We start from the raw sequence: 15,000 nt of genomic DNA on the forward strand, positions 1-15,000 counted from the left end.
GTAGAGTGTGTAGCGTGTGTAGCGTGTGTAGTGTGTGTAGAGTGTGTAGCGTGTGTAGAGTGTGTAGTGTGTGTAGAGTGTGTAGCGTGTGTAGTGTGTGTAGAGTGTGTAGAGTGTGTAGAGTGTGTAGAGTGTGTAGTGTGTGTAGAGTGTGTAGCGTGTGTAGAGTGTGTAGTGTGTGTAGAGTGTGTAGCGTGTGTAGAGTGTGTAGTGTGTGTAGCGTGTGTAGTGTGTGTAGCGTGTGTACAGTGTGTAGTGTGTGTAGTGTGTGTAGAGTGTGTAGTGTGTGTAGAGTGTGTAGAGTGTGTAGAGTGTGTAGAGTGTGTAGCGTGTGTAGAGTGTGTAGTGTGTGTAGAGTGTGTAGCGTGTGTAGAGTGTGTAGCGTGTGTAGCGTGTGTAGAGTGTGTAGTGTGTGTAGAGTGTGTAGAGTGTGTAGTGTGTGTAGAGTGTGTAGCGTGTGTAGAGTGTGTAGTGTGTGTAGAGTGTGTAGCGTGTGTAGAGTGTGTAGTGTGTGTAGCGTGTGTACAGTGTGTAGTGTGTGTAGCGTGTGTAGAGTGTGTAGCGTGTGTAGAGTGTGTAGTGTGTGTAGTGTGTGTAGTGTGTGTAGAGTGTGTAGAGTGTGTAGTGTGTGTAGAGTGTGTAGTGTGTGTAGCGTGTGTAGTGTGTGTAGCGTGTGTAGAGTGTGTAGTGTGTGTAGTGTGTGTAGTGTGTGTAGTGTGTGTAGAGTGTGTAGTGTGTGTAGTGTGTGTAGAGTGTGTAGCGTGTCATCTCATTTAAAGGGTGTTACACGACTCCTACTAGCTCTCATTCGTTATTAAAGCTGTTAGCATTTCTGGTTGAACGACTCCATTAATAAAGCACATCATCCTACACCAATTACACACACACACACACACACACACACACACACACACACACACACACACACACACACACACACACACACACACACACACTGGGGGGATGAAAATGATATCAATGGCAAGAGCAGGACAATCTACAGCTTTTATTTATTTAAACATAAATTAGATTAAAACGCAACACCTTGTTAGTAGTTATCAGGCTCGACATATGCTACAGGCTACACCCCAGAAGAGATACCCCAGAAGAGATACCCCAGAAGAGATACCCCAGAAGAGATACCCCAGAAGAGATACACTAGAAGAGTTACAACAGAAGAGATACACAAGAAGAGATACACAAGAAGAGTTACCCCAGAAGAGATACACAAGAAGAGATACCCCAGCAGAGTTACCCCAGAAGAGATACCCTAGAAGAGATACCCCAGAAGAGACACCCCAGAAGAGATACACAAGAAGAGATACCCCAGAAGAGTTACTCCAGAAGAGATACACGAGAAGAGATAACCCAGAAGAGATACCCAGAAGAGATACCCCAGAAGAGATACCCCAGAAGAGATACCCCAGAAGAGACAGCCCAGAAGAGACACTCCAGAAGAGATACCCTAGAAGAGACACTCCAGAAGAGATACCCCAGAAGAGACAGCCCAGAAGAGATACCCCAGAAGAGACACTTCAGAAGAGATACCCTAGAAGAGACACCCCAGAAGAGATACGCCAGAATAGCTACCCCAGACAAGTTACCGCAGACGCGTTACACCATTCAGAACTTCTGGTACAATTCCCTACCAGTCCACCAGAGGGCGACAGGTGGGTAACTCCAGCTTTGTTGACTGTCACATGTTTTGTTTCCTGCAGGATCGCCTGATGCCCATTATACCTAATGTGTTGCTCTGTGTACACCTGCGCTTTTGTGTCTGTCTTTATCCCGTCATTGTGTAGTGTTGTGTTTGTTTTTAGGCTCTTTATTATGTTCGGTCATAAAAGCTCCGGAGTCAATAGAAAAGCTCTGGGGACAAAACCATGTATGATATATTCCTCATGTCTGAACTTTATCCTCTCCAAAATCCCCAAAACTCCTCTCGGTCTTTGCGATATATCTTCAACACACTGACTGAACCTACACTGTACATTTCTTTGAAAAATCCACTAACCTTTTATGATTATTTGCTTTTTGCTATTAAAAAAGTTCCTGATGAATGCAGAAGTCAATTTTGCGTAAAAAACATACACAACTCTGGCAACCCTGTCATTAACTGTCCTGTCTGCCGCTCCTCCTACGAGCACGAGGCAGAGTGAATCCTGCCCCAGTGGGTGAATATTAGCACTCACTGCACTTCCTCTTTTTATCCACTAGGGGCAATAATAAGAAGAAGAAGAAGAACACACTGCACTCTGACTACAACATATTTTTTTAATCTATGGTCACTCTATAAATCTAATAATAATTAGTGTCCATGGTAACAAATGAGTGGGCGGGGCCAACAATTAACAGCAGGGCAAGACAGCAGACAGAAACAGGGCAAAAACACAGACTCGTTACAGTATAGAATGCTTTAAGAACAATAAAACGAGTCACTCAGCCACACTAAAGAAAGAAAAGCCACTGTTTAATAAATGATGAACTAATCTTTGCTTGGCTTGCTAATCTTGGTACAGTATTTTTGTTTAGGTTTTTTTTTTTTTCAAACCTGTGCACATTTCCCTCAAGCTGTCAGTGACTTACTTCTTTTCTATCTGTCCTCTTTAAGGCTTAATTTAGCACGATCTGTCCAAGGGGCTCCGGCGAACGTCCCCCTAGCGCTCAGGCTCGTCTCATCCTCACGCCATCATGAACATCGTCAGCGTCTAATCGAGAGCGGGAGAGCTAACGAAGACTGATGTAGCTTACTATCACCTGGGTTCACTGTAATCAAGTTAGACATGAAGCAGAACCACACACACACACACACACACACACACACACACACACACACACACACACACACACACACACACAGTAATCTCTTATCCACTCTGAATTGATCTGACTTCTTCCAGCAGTATTATTACTTAACAGACTTGTCTAGAGAACATAATCCATTTGACAGTCTTCGGATTATATCTGGCTACTCCACCGGTTCCGTAAAAAGGAATCCAGCCAATCGGATCACAGCTAGGAAATTATAAACAAAAGAATTCACTAGACACATCCTAATAAAGAGCTAGAGTCATCCGCTAAGGGTTCTCCTTAGCAGCAGTATTGGCCTTTATCCGTCCCACAGGACAAAGCAGGTTTAAAAATAGAGCACACATGATCCACCCTCATCTATAATGAACGGATACAGACAGCTAATCAGCGGGCGGCTCCCGGTCTCTAAACCCGAAGCCGCCGAAGTGTTGAAGTCTTACAGGACAACAGCGACAACACAGGATAAAGATCTGACATGTAGAAATGTCCAAGGTGTGGAATTCTGGACAGTGTCTAGTGTTTTTTTTTTTTTTTTTACAAACCGAATACATTTATTTATTTAGAATTTAACTAGGAGAAATTTACCCTCACAGCATCGACATCTAGCTCGAGGTCTGGGGCAAATATCGACAAGTGATTCAGGGATCGTAGAAGCTGCTCGTGGGTTTGGAAAGTAGTTCAGTGAGACAATTCTGAAGAGAAAATCTGAGACCTTTTGAGACGTGATGCAGTGAGATGGAAATGTGTACAAACTTAGAACAGTAAAGTTGTGTTAAAACATTAGTTAGTATAAATAAATACTATTTCTATCTTCTATCAGTTTTAAAAATACAAATAGCTTCAAGACTTTTCCCAGACTTTCTCTGCTCAAAAGAAAAATTTGAAAGGTTTTAATGCTGCGGCAAGGGTCACGGTGGCTTAGTGGTTAGCACGTTCGCCTCACACCTCCAGGGTCGGGGTTCGATTCCCACCTCCTTGTGTGTGTGGAGTTTGCATGTTCTCCCCGTGCCTCGGGGGTTTCCTCTGGGTACTCCGGTTTCCTCCCCCGGTCCAAAGACATGCATGGTAGATTGATTGGCATCTCTGGAAAATTGTCTGTAATGTGTGTGTGAGTGAATGAGAGTGTGTGTGTGTGTGCCCTGTGATGGGTTGGCACTCCGTCCAGGGTGTATCCTGCCTCGATGCCCGATGACACCTGAGATAGGCACAGGCTCCCCGTGACCCGAGAAGTTCGAATAAGCGGTAGGAAATGAATGAGTGAATGAATGAATGATGCTGCGGCAAATAACGGAATCGAAGTCCTGCCTTTTTCCAGACTTCCAGATGAAGATACCCTGAAACTATGTACGGCATGTACAATTTTTTGCAGTTAGACTCTGAAAAAAATGTCATGTGCAATAAGCTGATTATTTTGTCTGTGACTTTTTAATAGCTAATAATATGATGATTAATGTTTAAAAGCTACATTTATTTATTTAAGCAGTTATAAATCTGATGTGTTTTCTTTGACGTTCCCTCTTTAAGGTCCGGTGTTACATAGTGCTCTTACATTTCAGTACCATGTGGAAGACGTTGCAGAGGGATCACGTGTCGGACCGTGTGTGTGTGTGTGTGTGTGTGTGTGTGTGTGTGTGTGTGTGTGTGTGTGTGTGTGTGTGTGTGTGTGTGAGCTATTAGTTAAAGTGCAGGATGGTGAACGTATCAGAGCTGAATCGAATTCTCCATCTGGGAAAGTAACACAACGTCATGCAAAGGTTTTTTACTATGTGTTACATTGAAGGAACTGAGACTGACAGACAACCACACACACACACACACACACGTACACACACACAAACAATCACACACACACACAAACAATCACACACACTCACACACACACAATCACACACACTCACACACACAAACAATCACTCACACACACACAAACAATCACACACACACATATACAGACACAAACAATCACACACACTCACACACACAAACAATCAATCACACACACACACACAAACAATCACACACACACATATACACACACAAACAATCACACACACTCACACACACAAACAATCACGCACACTCACACACACAAACAATCACACACACATACATATACACACACAAACAATCACACACACTCACACGCACACACACACAAACAATGACACACACTCACACACACACAATCACACACACTCACACACACAATCACACACACACACACACACACAAATACACACACACAAACAATCACACACACTCACACACACACAAACACAAACACACACACGTTCACAAACATACACACAAACACACACGCACAAACACATGAACATACAAACACACACACACACACACAAACACACGCTCACAGACACACACACACATGTCTACGAGCTCTGACTGACTCCATCATACAGTAAAGTCCATGCCATACAAACTTCTACAGGTTTTTCTAATCATTATATTTATATAAATAACAGTAACCACACGGGTCGAAGCATCAAAGCAGTTATTATAGTATTACAGATAAATCTTGTCATTTAAAATGTCTGAACAATCGATTCATCTTCAAGTTCTTTTCTCCACTTAGAATGACGTAAATATTCTTCTATTAAATCTTCTATTATTCTTCTAAATTATTCTTCAAATTATTCCTCAGAAATTAAAGTATGCCACTTTTTTCTTCAGTGGGACCGCCGAGGATACGTCGTATGTTTATTTATATTTATCTTTATACCTTTAATAATTCAGTATACATAAACTGCACATTAAGGGCTATTAGGATGTCTATAAAGCTTCACTCAGGAAGTTAATCGCACCACATGAACCTTCCCAGATTAAAGGTAAAGGTGCGTCTGCTTAGTATAAAGAAAGAAATAGCTCAAACGAGCTGCCGAGCTGTAAAGACGTTACCAGGCCTTGGTTCTGAATGACAGACTCTTTAAAAATACGACTCGATCAAGCTATGTTGAGAAGGACAAATCTGGGGCATCAGGACACACCTAATGTATGTCAGAATTAAATCCTTCATGAAAAGTAGTATCTTTAATTAGACAGCTCGAGCTTTCCGAATGAACGTCGTCGCTGACGGATCGGCGTGCGGCCGAAACACGGCTCCCGGCCGGTGGAAATTTTTCCGAATCGAAACAAACAGATAATGTCGGGTTCTTAAGACAAGATCAACCCAACAGAAACCTCTTCAAGCGGAGCAAAGCAAAGACGTGGAGTTCATTCCTGACTCTCAGAACCCTTCGGAGTATTTAACTATAAACAATTTCCTTCAGAATGAACTTCCCCACTGTTACTGTATCTGGCCATCTGTCAGGTGAAATAACAGCGGTGATGAAGAGACATCAGAGATTCCACATCTCCATTTCCTGCTCTCGGAGATGAAGTACAGGGATTCGTAAAATGTCTTCACCAGAGGGTAGAAAATGCTCCAGTTTCCATTTTTAACCGAATCCAGCACACACACACACACACACACACACACACACACACACACACACACACACACATTGTCTTCGTCTCAGTTACAGATTTTTGATCTGTGGACAAATCCATTCCATGAAGAAACTCTCTGAACTGTGACTGGGTTGATAATAAAGTGAGAATATAAAAAAGTCTAATTAAGCAAAAAAGAAAAAAATGTGTAGATTTCAGTGACTCCTAAAATCTGATTTTTTTTATTATTATTATTATTTTAAAGAACACCTTCGTACCTGTGTATACAGACTGATTCTGTCGCATTACTTAACCTTCATGGCTTTGCACATCTGAGCCTGAAATCTAAACTAGCTGACTTCATTTTTTTTGTTATTGTGCTTAAGAAAAACCTTTGATACTAAGATACTAAAATCATGATAGATCCGGATTAAATTCAGATTAGATTCGGATTATATTAAACCCGCTCCCAAGCATTTTCACCTATTGACACAAAGCCCCGCCTCCAGAACAGTGCAGAGTAAATAAAAAACTCCAGGTAGCTAAGCTTAGAAATATTAGTCAAGAGGATTTGGGGGCGTTTACTAATCTGCATAATAATGCATATTCATACGAGTGTCATTTTTATGTATGTTTCTATGTATTTAAGTTGTGTGTATATATATATATATATATATATATATATATATATATATATATATATATATATATATATATAAATGTCTTTTTTTTTTTACATATATAGAGATTTCTGTTGGTTTGATCTTGTCTTAAGAACCCGACATAGTAATATTTTAGTGTACTTTAATTACAATGGCGTTTATGACTGAACCGTTTGTTTATTTCCCATCACGTCTTCCAGTTAGATGAATATATCAACACACAAGTGTACAACACACAAGTGTACGACACACAAGTGTACAACACACAAGTGTACGACACACAAGTGTACGACACACAAGTGTACGACACACAAGTGTACGACACACAACTGTAGGGTTTATGATGGATGCAGATATATAAACGCAGTCATCAGTATATAGTAAACGAGCCGCAGTTTTATACCGATGCTACTTTATTTAAACCTACGTGTATATTTGAATAAAAGATCGTTATGATAGAATAAAAATATAAAGCAGCAGTCACACTAAACTGTGTTCAGAAATGATCATTTTTACAAGTTTGGTTTTGGACATGTGTTAATAATGTTAAGTGCGATATCTGGAGAGAATCAGTGTTGTAGCTGATATGATGCGTCACGTGCGCAACGAAGGGTTAAAACACGTTGTTCATCAATCCGTGTAGAAAAAATAAATAAATGTGTACAACAATTATAATGATAATAATAACACCGTCCTTACCACGAGCACGGAGGTTCTCACGACCTCGGAGACGCTCTGGCGGAGCTCGGCGGCGGTGCCCGGTTTACTCAGCACGCGCGTAAACTTCCGTGTCTCCATGCGGGAGCAGCTCCACCTCAGCTCACCGTGACTCTCAGCTGTCCTTCAACACAACAGCATCACTGCACGCACGGCGATTTCACTGCTCCACCTTTCCATCCATTTGTACGCCTAGGTGTGTTCGCGCGCGCGCGTGTGCCAGAGTGCGTGCGCGTGTGCGCGTTTGTTTTGGCTGTTGGAGAGCGACGAGGTGTTTTGCGCACATATATATATATATATATATATATATATATAGATATATATATATATATATATATATATATATATATATATATATACTTACTGCTGCTTCTCTCCGGAGACTTTGTGACACACTTCTCCCTCAGCCCGAGTGATGCATCTTCACTTCACATCTCACGACTCTCTGTACGCTGCAACGTCCTTCAAACGGCGCACGTGATTGCACGTGAAATACGTTTTATTCTGTAGTGAAACATTTTACATCGCATTTTAACTTTTTAAATGCATTTTAAATCTTGCAAGGAAGGTTAAGGCTTGCTTTATCTGAAAATGTAGAATTTTATGCCTCTACACACACACACACACACACACACACACACACACACACACACACACACACACACAAAGAAAAAAACCTAAGTGGGTCTTAAAGTGTGTTAAAATCCCAGATGTGCGAACCTTCATCTCACCACAGATTGTATTGTCTTACACACACCCCTGGACCTCTGGATCATCCACACATGGTTTCCGATGTCAGGTCGTTTTCTATCCGTATATTTGGCAACGTTTCCAGACACCAAACAATGCGACTGTAAAGCATTATTTATTAAAATGCAGCAACGATACAGTTTTGCAATCCAATAGAAATCACAAATTCCAAAGTGTACACCGAGGTGGCACTGGGATCACAGGTGTAATGATCTGATCAATCAAACGACGGTCTGACACAACACTGAAACAACGCACATGTGACAGCAGAACACACAGTAAAAACCTACACACACACACACGGAAACTTCACATGGGCTTCTCGAAGTCAGTCGTAATATGATATTGTGCTCCTGGAAAAAAGATGCACTTCATCCATGCAGCAGTCAGAAAGAGGAGGAAACCTCAGCAGTGTCCATGAGTGTGTCAGTGACCGGTGGGAGCTCAGAGCGTGACTTTGTGCATAGATTTGACCTCTGAATTCTGACATGACTTGCTTTTTGTCCTTTAACGTGAACATTCACGTGTACATAAACACGTAGATATAGACATGCAGGATGAAAATGATTCACACACACTTACAGTAAGACAGATGAACATCTCTCGCTCTCTCTCTCTCTATCTCTCTCTCTCTCACACACACACACACACACACACACACACACACACACACACACACACACACAGATACATTATCATGTTATTCAATTGCAACCCGCCATTAAAACAAAGCAAACGAATGCAGCACATGGATAAATGTCAGAAAAATGTCTCCCCTTTCTTTGTCTGATAAAAACTTGTGTGTATTAAAATGAAAACACATGCAAACACAAAAACATATGTGCAAGTTGATATTTTAACAAGCTTAATGGAGATTTGAGGATTTAACATGAACATGGTGCTGATTAAATAAAGGATAAAAGAGCGATCTAGGGGCTTTTATAGCTTTTATACGACTGTCACTGATTGGCTGCAGGAGTCTACAGTCTGAGATGGAAAGAAATCAGCCGCAGGTTCCGACAAACGATCTGCTTTAAAGATTTGTTAAGAGCAAATAATCTGCTCTAGATGACAAAAATAAGACAGTGAAGTCTTTTTAGATGTCATTAAGAAAAGGGGCTTGAAGGGGCTTCACACTGCTAACACATTTACACCTGCTGCTCCTGTATATACCATCTTACAGAAATCATGTGCACACTTATATACCATGATGTGCTCTTTATATATAGGTTATAATATTTAGAAAACGTTATAACAAGCTCTCAAGCTCTCTCTCTCTCTCTCTCTCTCTCTATTACTTTGTGTTTAGGGACCGTAATTATATTATGGTCAAGACAGAGTCAAGAAGTATGACCGTTAGGGCTGATTTAAACTTCTGCAAAGATGCGTGTGTGTGTGTGTGAATGTTTTTGTGTCAAAAGCACGGAGAAGTGGATTAGGAATAAGCACAGCTTATCTTTTTCTTAAGTTGTTCTGGTAACAATGATAGAAAAAGAAGAACAAAACGGTGAGAAAGTGCAAAAATCACTATCAAGAAGCCAAAAAGTAAAAAAAAGAAAAAGAAAAAAGAAAAAAAGAAAAGAAAAACAGAATTTGACCACAAAATAAAAGACTGTTTCAAGCAATGAGTCTGTGGATTATTTTGTTAGAAAAAGTTGATTAAAGTCTAGTTCAGGGCTGTGAACTAATAATAATCAGCTCCTCCACTTTATTACAGACAAAATAGAGCCCAATGCCCCGCCCACTTGTTTTTGATTAGCTCACAATGTTTACATTTACAGTTACAGTTTATTATTATTATTATAATTATATTACAGGGCTGTCAAGTGTCACGCATTGAGACACATACATTGAGACCAAACCCTAAACCAACCCTAACCCTAACCCAGTCATACTCTAACCCTAACCCTAACCCAGTCATACGTTAACCCTAACCCTAACCCTAACCCTAACTCTAAACCTAACCCCAACCCTAACCCTAACCCTAACCCAGTCATACCCTAACCCTAACCCTAACTCTAGCCCCAACCCTAACCCTAACCCTGACCCCAACCCTAACCCTAACCCTGACCCCAACCCCAACCCTAAACCAGTCATACCCTAACCCTAACCCAACCCTAAACCTAACCCAGTCATACCCTAACCCTAACTCTAGCCCCAACCCTAACCCTAACCCTGACCCCAACCCTAACCTTAACCCTGACCCCAACCCTAAACCAGTCATACCCTAACCCTAACCCAACCCTAATCCTAACCCAGTCATACCCTAACCCTAACCCTAACCCTAACCCAACCCTAAACCAGTCATACCCTAACCCTAACCCAACCCTAACCCTGTCATACCCTAACCCTAACCCTAACCCTAGCCCCAACCCTAACCCAGTCATACCCTAATCCTAAGCCAAAAAGAGGCTACACAATAGCGAATCAGAAAATAGCACTATCTGGGTAAGATTTAACGCAATAACCACTCACTCACTCTCACTCATTTTCTACCGCTTATCCGAACTACCTCGGGTCATGGGGAGCCTGTGCCTATCCCAGGCTTCATCGGGCATCAAGGCAGGATACACCGTGGACAGAGTACGCAATAACCAATAAAAAAAAAAACATTAGATAGGGTATTTTCGATGGTCGGTTTGAACAAAACCTCATACATGAAACAGTTTGTCTCTGGACGAGACATTGTCCTCAATCATGTCCCTAAAAATGTCTGGGCTTGTGCTGAACTGTTTTATATGGGAGCAACATTACACATGATAAAGGGGTCCAAAAAGGTAACAAACACTTACAATAAACACCACCAGTCTCTTTCTTTCACTCTCTATCTAACTCTCTCTCTAACTCTGTCTCTCTCTCACACAAATTAATAAATGGAAACTAAACAAATATTTTGTAGTTGGTTAAATTACGGTCAGTGATCCTTTACTCCCCCCATTATTGTTTGTTTGTTTATTTATTTATTTTGGGTGGGGTAGCGATGTCACACTTGCCTGTCTTCAAAACTTGAGAACCCTGTTATTATTATTATTATTATTATTATTATTATTATTATTATTATTATTATTATCATCATCATCATTAGAGGGGTAGAAATAGTAGAAAAATAAAAAATTAAAAAGTTTTAGTAAGTGTTACAGTGCAGTAAAAGTGTGATTCTATAGATTTCTCTCAGCTATTTTCTCGCCACTGTGCCACATTCTGAGTTTGTACAACGCAACACTGACCCCTAGTGTCCACGTCTGTATTTACATGTAAATATGACCAGATGCAGAAGCGTAAATCAGCCCTCGTGTTAAATGCAACACACACACACACACACACACACACACACACACACACACACACACACACACACACACACACACAAGCAAACAGACAAACAAACAAACAAAAAAAAACCACAAGCACACATCAGATATGAGATACAGGTATGAGAACTGGCTGTGCTTATTCAGAGATTATCTCCCAGAGTCCAAGTGCATCAGATAATTCTCCACTGGATACAAGCTTCATCTCCTGGAATGCCCCTGGATCCAGCACAGATCTCTTAAGAGAGTCTAAGCAGGTTTCTGAGCGTTAAAAGGTGCAGTCGCTGGGGTCAGAGGTGAAGCCAGAGGCGACGCCCCCTCGTCCCCTCAGGTTAACTGCAGGGGTTGATTTGGCTCTGCTGGGCCCAGCATTGTGGTTCTGACCTCCAGGACACTTGTTGTTGTTCACCTCGGCATCGAGAGTGTCTGTAGTGATGACCCAAGTCGCCGGACGCCACTTCTTTAAAGCGTAGGGGGTCTTCACTCGTTTTTTAATCTTGTCTCCTGATCCCTCCTTCCCGTCACAGTCTGAGTGGCCTCCTGTGGGAAGGAGAGAGAGAGAGAGAGAGAGAGAGAGAGAGAGAGAGATATTTTTTATTATGTCAATTATGTAAATGATGTCAGATGAAAAACTGATAATATTTAAAAAAGATGCTTGAATGTTAAAGGTTCTCTGGAGCTTTTCCTTACCCAGTAAGGGCAGTGTAGTGATGGACAGGTCCAGTGAGTTTGGTCTCTCGGGTCTTCGTCCACGGTTCTGCCTGAGCAGTGCCTCCCCCTGTGTGAGTGCTGCGGGTGTCAGCTGGGGCGTGGTCATGGGTGGGGCAGGTGGGCGTGAAGGAGGCGGTACAGGAGGCTCTGTCACAGATGAGGAGGAAGTCTCTCCGAGTTGTGCAGCGCTCTCACCAATCTCCCCTCCTCCTCCTCCCTCTCTGCTCTCACCCTCTCCGTCGCCCTCACCGTCTCCGCCATTGTTATTGCTGTTGTTGTTGTTGGTGTTGTTCTCCAGCTGTGTGTCTCTCCTCAGCAGGGGCTCCTGCTCGTCCGGACTGGCGGTCAGGATTCCGAAGCTCATCTCTTCTGAGCTTATGCCGTCTTTGCTCTGAGATTCGGTGGTGCTCACAGTGCCCCCTGGTGGCAGCTGTGTGCTTATATTTGCCATTATTTCGGAGGCTGTGTTGTTGGAGATAACCTTAACCGGGCGTGGCTCAGGAACAGATTTAGTTCTGGCCACGCCCACGTCGGCTTTCTTTAGATTGCTTTTGCTCAGCTTGCTGAACTTCATCCTGAGGGACAAAGCTGCAGCAGGTTTAGACTGCAGGCTCAGACTGCTGGGTCTCTTCGGGACGTTTTGTTGCTTGGGCAGGACGGATGAAGGTGTGGAAACCTGTGAAACCGTGACGTCAGCAGTCGCATCCGCAAGCGGGTAGAAGGGACTTTGTGAGCTCCCCGTTTCACCGAAGCTGAACTGTTTTTCAGAATGCTCCATTAGGCTCTCGTCAGAGCTCTCACGCAGGTTCCTCTGCACCTCACTCAGGTCCAGTTTAGTGGTCTCCAGATCTTCCTGAGTGAGGTGGGCTTGGAGGGGACGGCCACCGCACCTCACTGCCATGGGTTTAGAGAGCAGGGCAGCCATGGTACCGTCAGGCCCTGACCCAGATTGGGCTTGTTGACGCTCATAATTGATGCAGTTTCTGTTCTTTTCTGCAGCTCCTCCCATCAGCACAGGTTCTGCAGATGCATCACTGTGAGGAGGTTTAGCTCCACCCTCTCTCTCCTCCACAGTAGCTGAAGATGAGGTTTCTGGGTAGGAGCCAGTCTTTGGTGCTTGATGTCCATGTGACAAGTTCCTGAGGTGAAAAAATATTTATAATGATACATCTGGACTCGCTCACATATAAACAGACCTATAAAAAAGCATGATTTTGTCACTACAAGATCTCGGTCAGTCGTACCTGTGATTGTGCAGCGCCGTGCTGATGTTTACAGCAGGACTTGTGGATTTTTCTCGTTCCCAGAGGACGACCAGTTCGGCCAGACGTTCCTCCACACACTGAGCTGTGAGCCGAGCCTCGGCGTCCTGATCCCAGCAGTCCTCTATCGTCTCCTTCAGAGAGCGTACTGCCTGCACACACACACACACACACATTTAATTAAATGTATTAAATGTAATTGTATTTAAAGTAAATTAATATATGTGTGTGTGTGGAGTTTGCATGTTCTCCCCGGGCCTCGGGGGTTTCCTCCGGGTACTCCGGTTTCCTCCCCCGGTCCAAAGACATGCATGGTAGGTTGATTGGCATCTCTGGAAAATTGTCTGTAGTGTGTGAGTGTGTGTGTGAGTGAATGAGAGTGTGTGTGTGCCCTGTGATGGGTTGGCACTCCGTCCAGGGTGTATCCTGCCTCGATGCCCGATGACGCCTGAGATAGGCACAGGCTCCCCGTGACCCGAGGTAGTTCGGATATGCGGTAGAAAATGAGTGAGAGTGAGTGAGTAATATGTGTGTGTGTGTGTGTGTGTGTGTGTTTTACCAGACTGTTTTCCTTCCAGGCTTCAGGAAATTTGGGTCTCTGTTTATGGCGGGAAACCAGTGCCTGCATTTCCTCTATGGTCGGATGATTTCCTGCCTCAGCCTGGAAGGCCAGCTGGAACGGGGGCACGGAATCACCTAAAAAAAAAAATAGTTCGGAGAAGGTTTATGGATACCGGAATGTTTACGACAGGGAATCATATGGCATCGTGTCAGTAGATGCTTTTAAAAGAGCGGTACTTGGGAAGAGATCAGTGCAGCGCATGAAGCATTCCCAGTACAGCAGACCGAGAGCAAAAACGTCCACTTGTTTTAGTGCAGCCTCGCAGTCTCGCAGATTCACAGCTCCCTCCAGCACCTCCGGAGCCATGTACCTCACTGTGCCCACCTACACACACACACACACACACACACACGCGCGCGTATTGTATTGAGTCATATCGTATTCCTCATACATCCTTACAGTAGAAAAAATAGAATCATGCAGAATTACTGAATCATACTGAATCACTGAACTAATGAATCATATGATTCACTGAACTAATGAATCATATTGATTCACTGAACTAATGAATCATATTGATTCACTGAACTAATGAATCATATAGAATCACTGAACTATTGAATCATATGATTCACTGTACTAATGAATCATATTGAATCACTGAACTAATGAATCATATTGATTCACTGAACTAATGAATCATATTGATTCACTGAACTAATGAATCATATTGATTCACTGAACTAATGAATCATATTGATTCACTG

At 42.7% G+C, this 15,000-nt stretch overlaps 1 protein-coding gene across 3 annotated transcripts in view; it reads right to left on the reverse strand.

The window, feature by feature from the left end:
* Positions 1-11,450: 11,450 nt before the first annotated feature.
* bmpr2a (bone morphogenetic protein receptor, type II a (serine/threonine kinase)) overlaps positions 11,451-15,000 on the reverse strand; it is a 14,739-nt gene continuing 11,189 nt past the window's right edge. For all 3 annotated transcript variants that reach the window (XM_047814235.1, XM_047814234.1, XM_047814233.1), the window contains exons 9-13: positions 14,470-14,617; positions 14,231-14,367; positions 13,654-13,823; positions 12,389-13,548; positions 11,451-12,238 (exon numbers count right to left, since the gene is read on the reverse strand). In XM_047814235.1, the coding sequence (XP_047670191.1) occupies positions 11,967-12,238; positions 12,389-13,548; positions 13,654-13,823; positions 14,231-14,367; positions 14,470-14,617 (1,887 nt within the window). In that variant the 3' untranslated portion in view covers positions 11,451-11,966. The remainder of the gene's footprint in view (positions 12,239-12,388; positions 13,549-13,653; positions 13,824-14,230; positions 14,368-14,469; positions 14,618-15,000) is intronic.

Source organism: Tachysurus fulvidraco, chromosome 5 (assembly GCF_022655615.1).
Source record: "Tachysurus fulvidraco isolate hzauxx_2018 chromosome 5, HZAU_PFXX_2.0, whole genome shotgun sequence".
Classification (NCBI taxonomy): domain Eukaryota; kingdom Metazoa; phylum Chordata; class Actinopteri; order Siluriformes; family Bagridae; genus Tachysurus; species Tachysurus fulvidraco.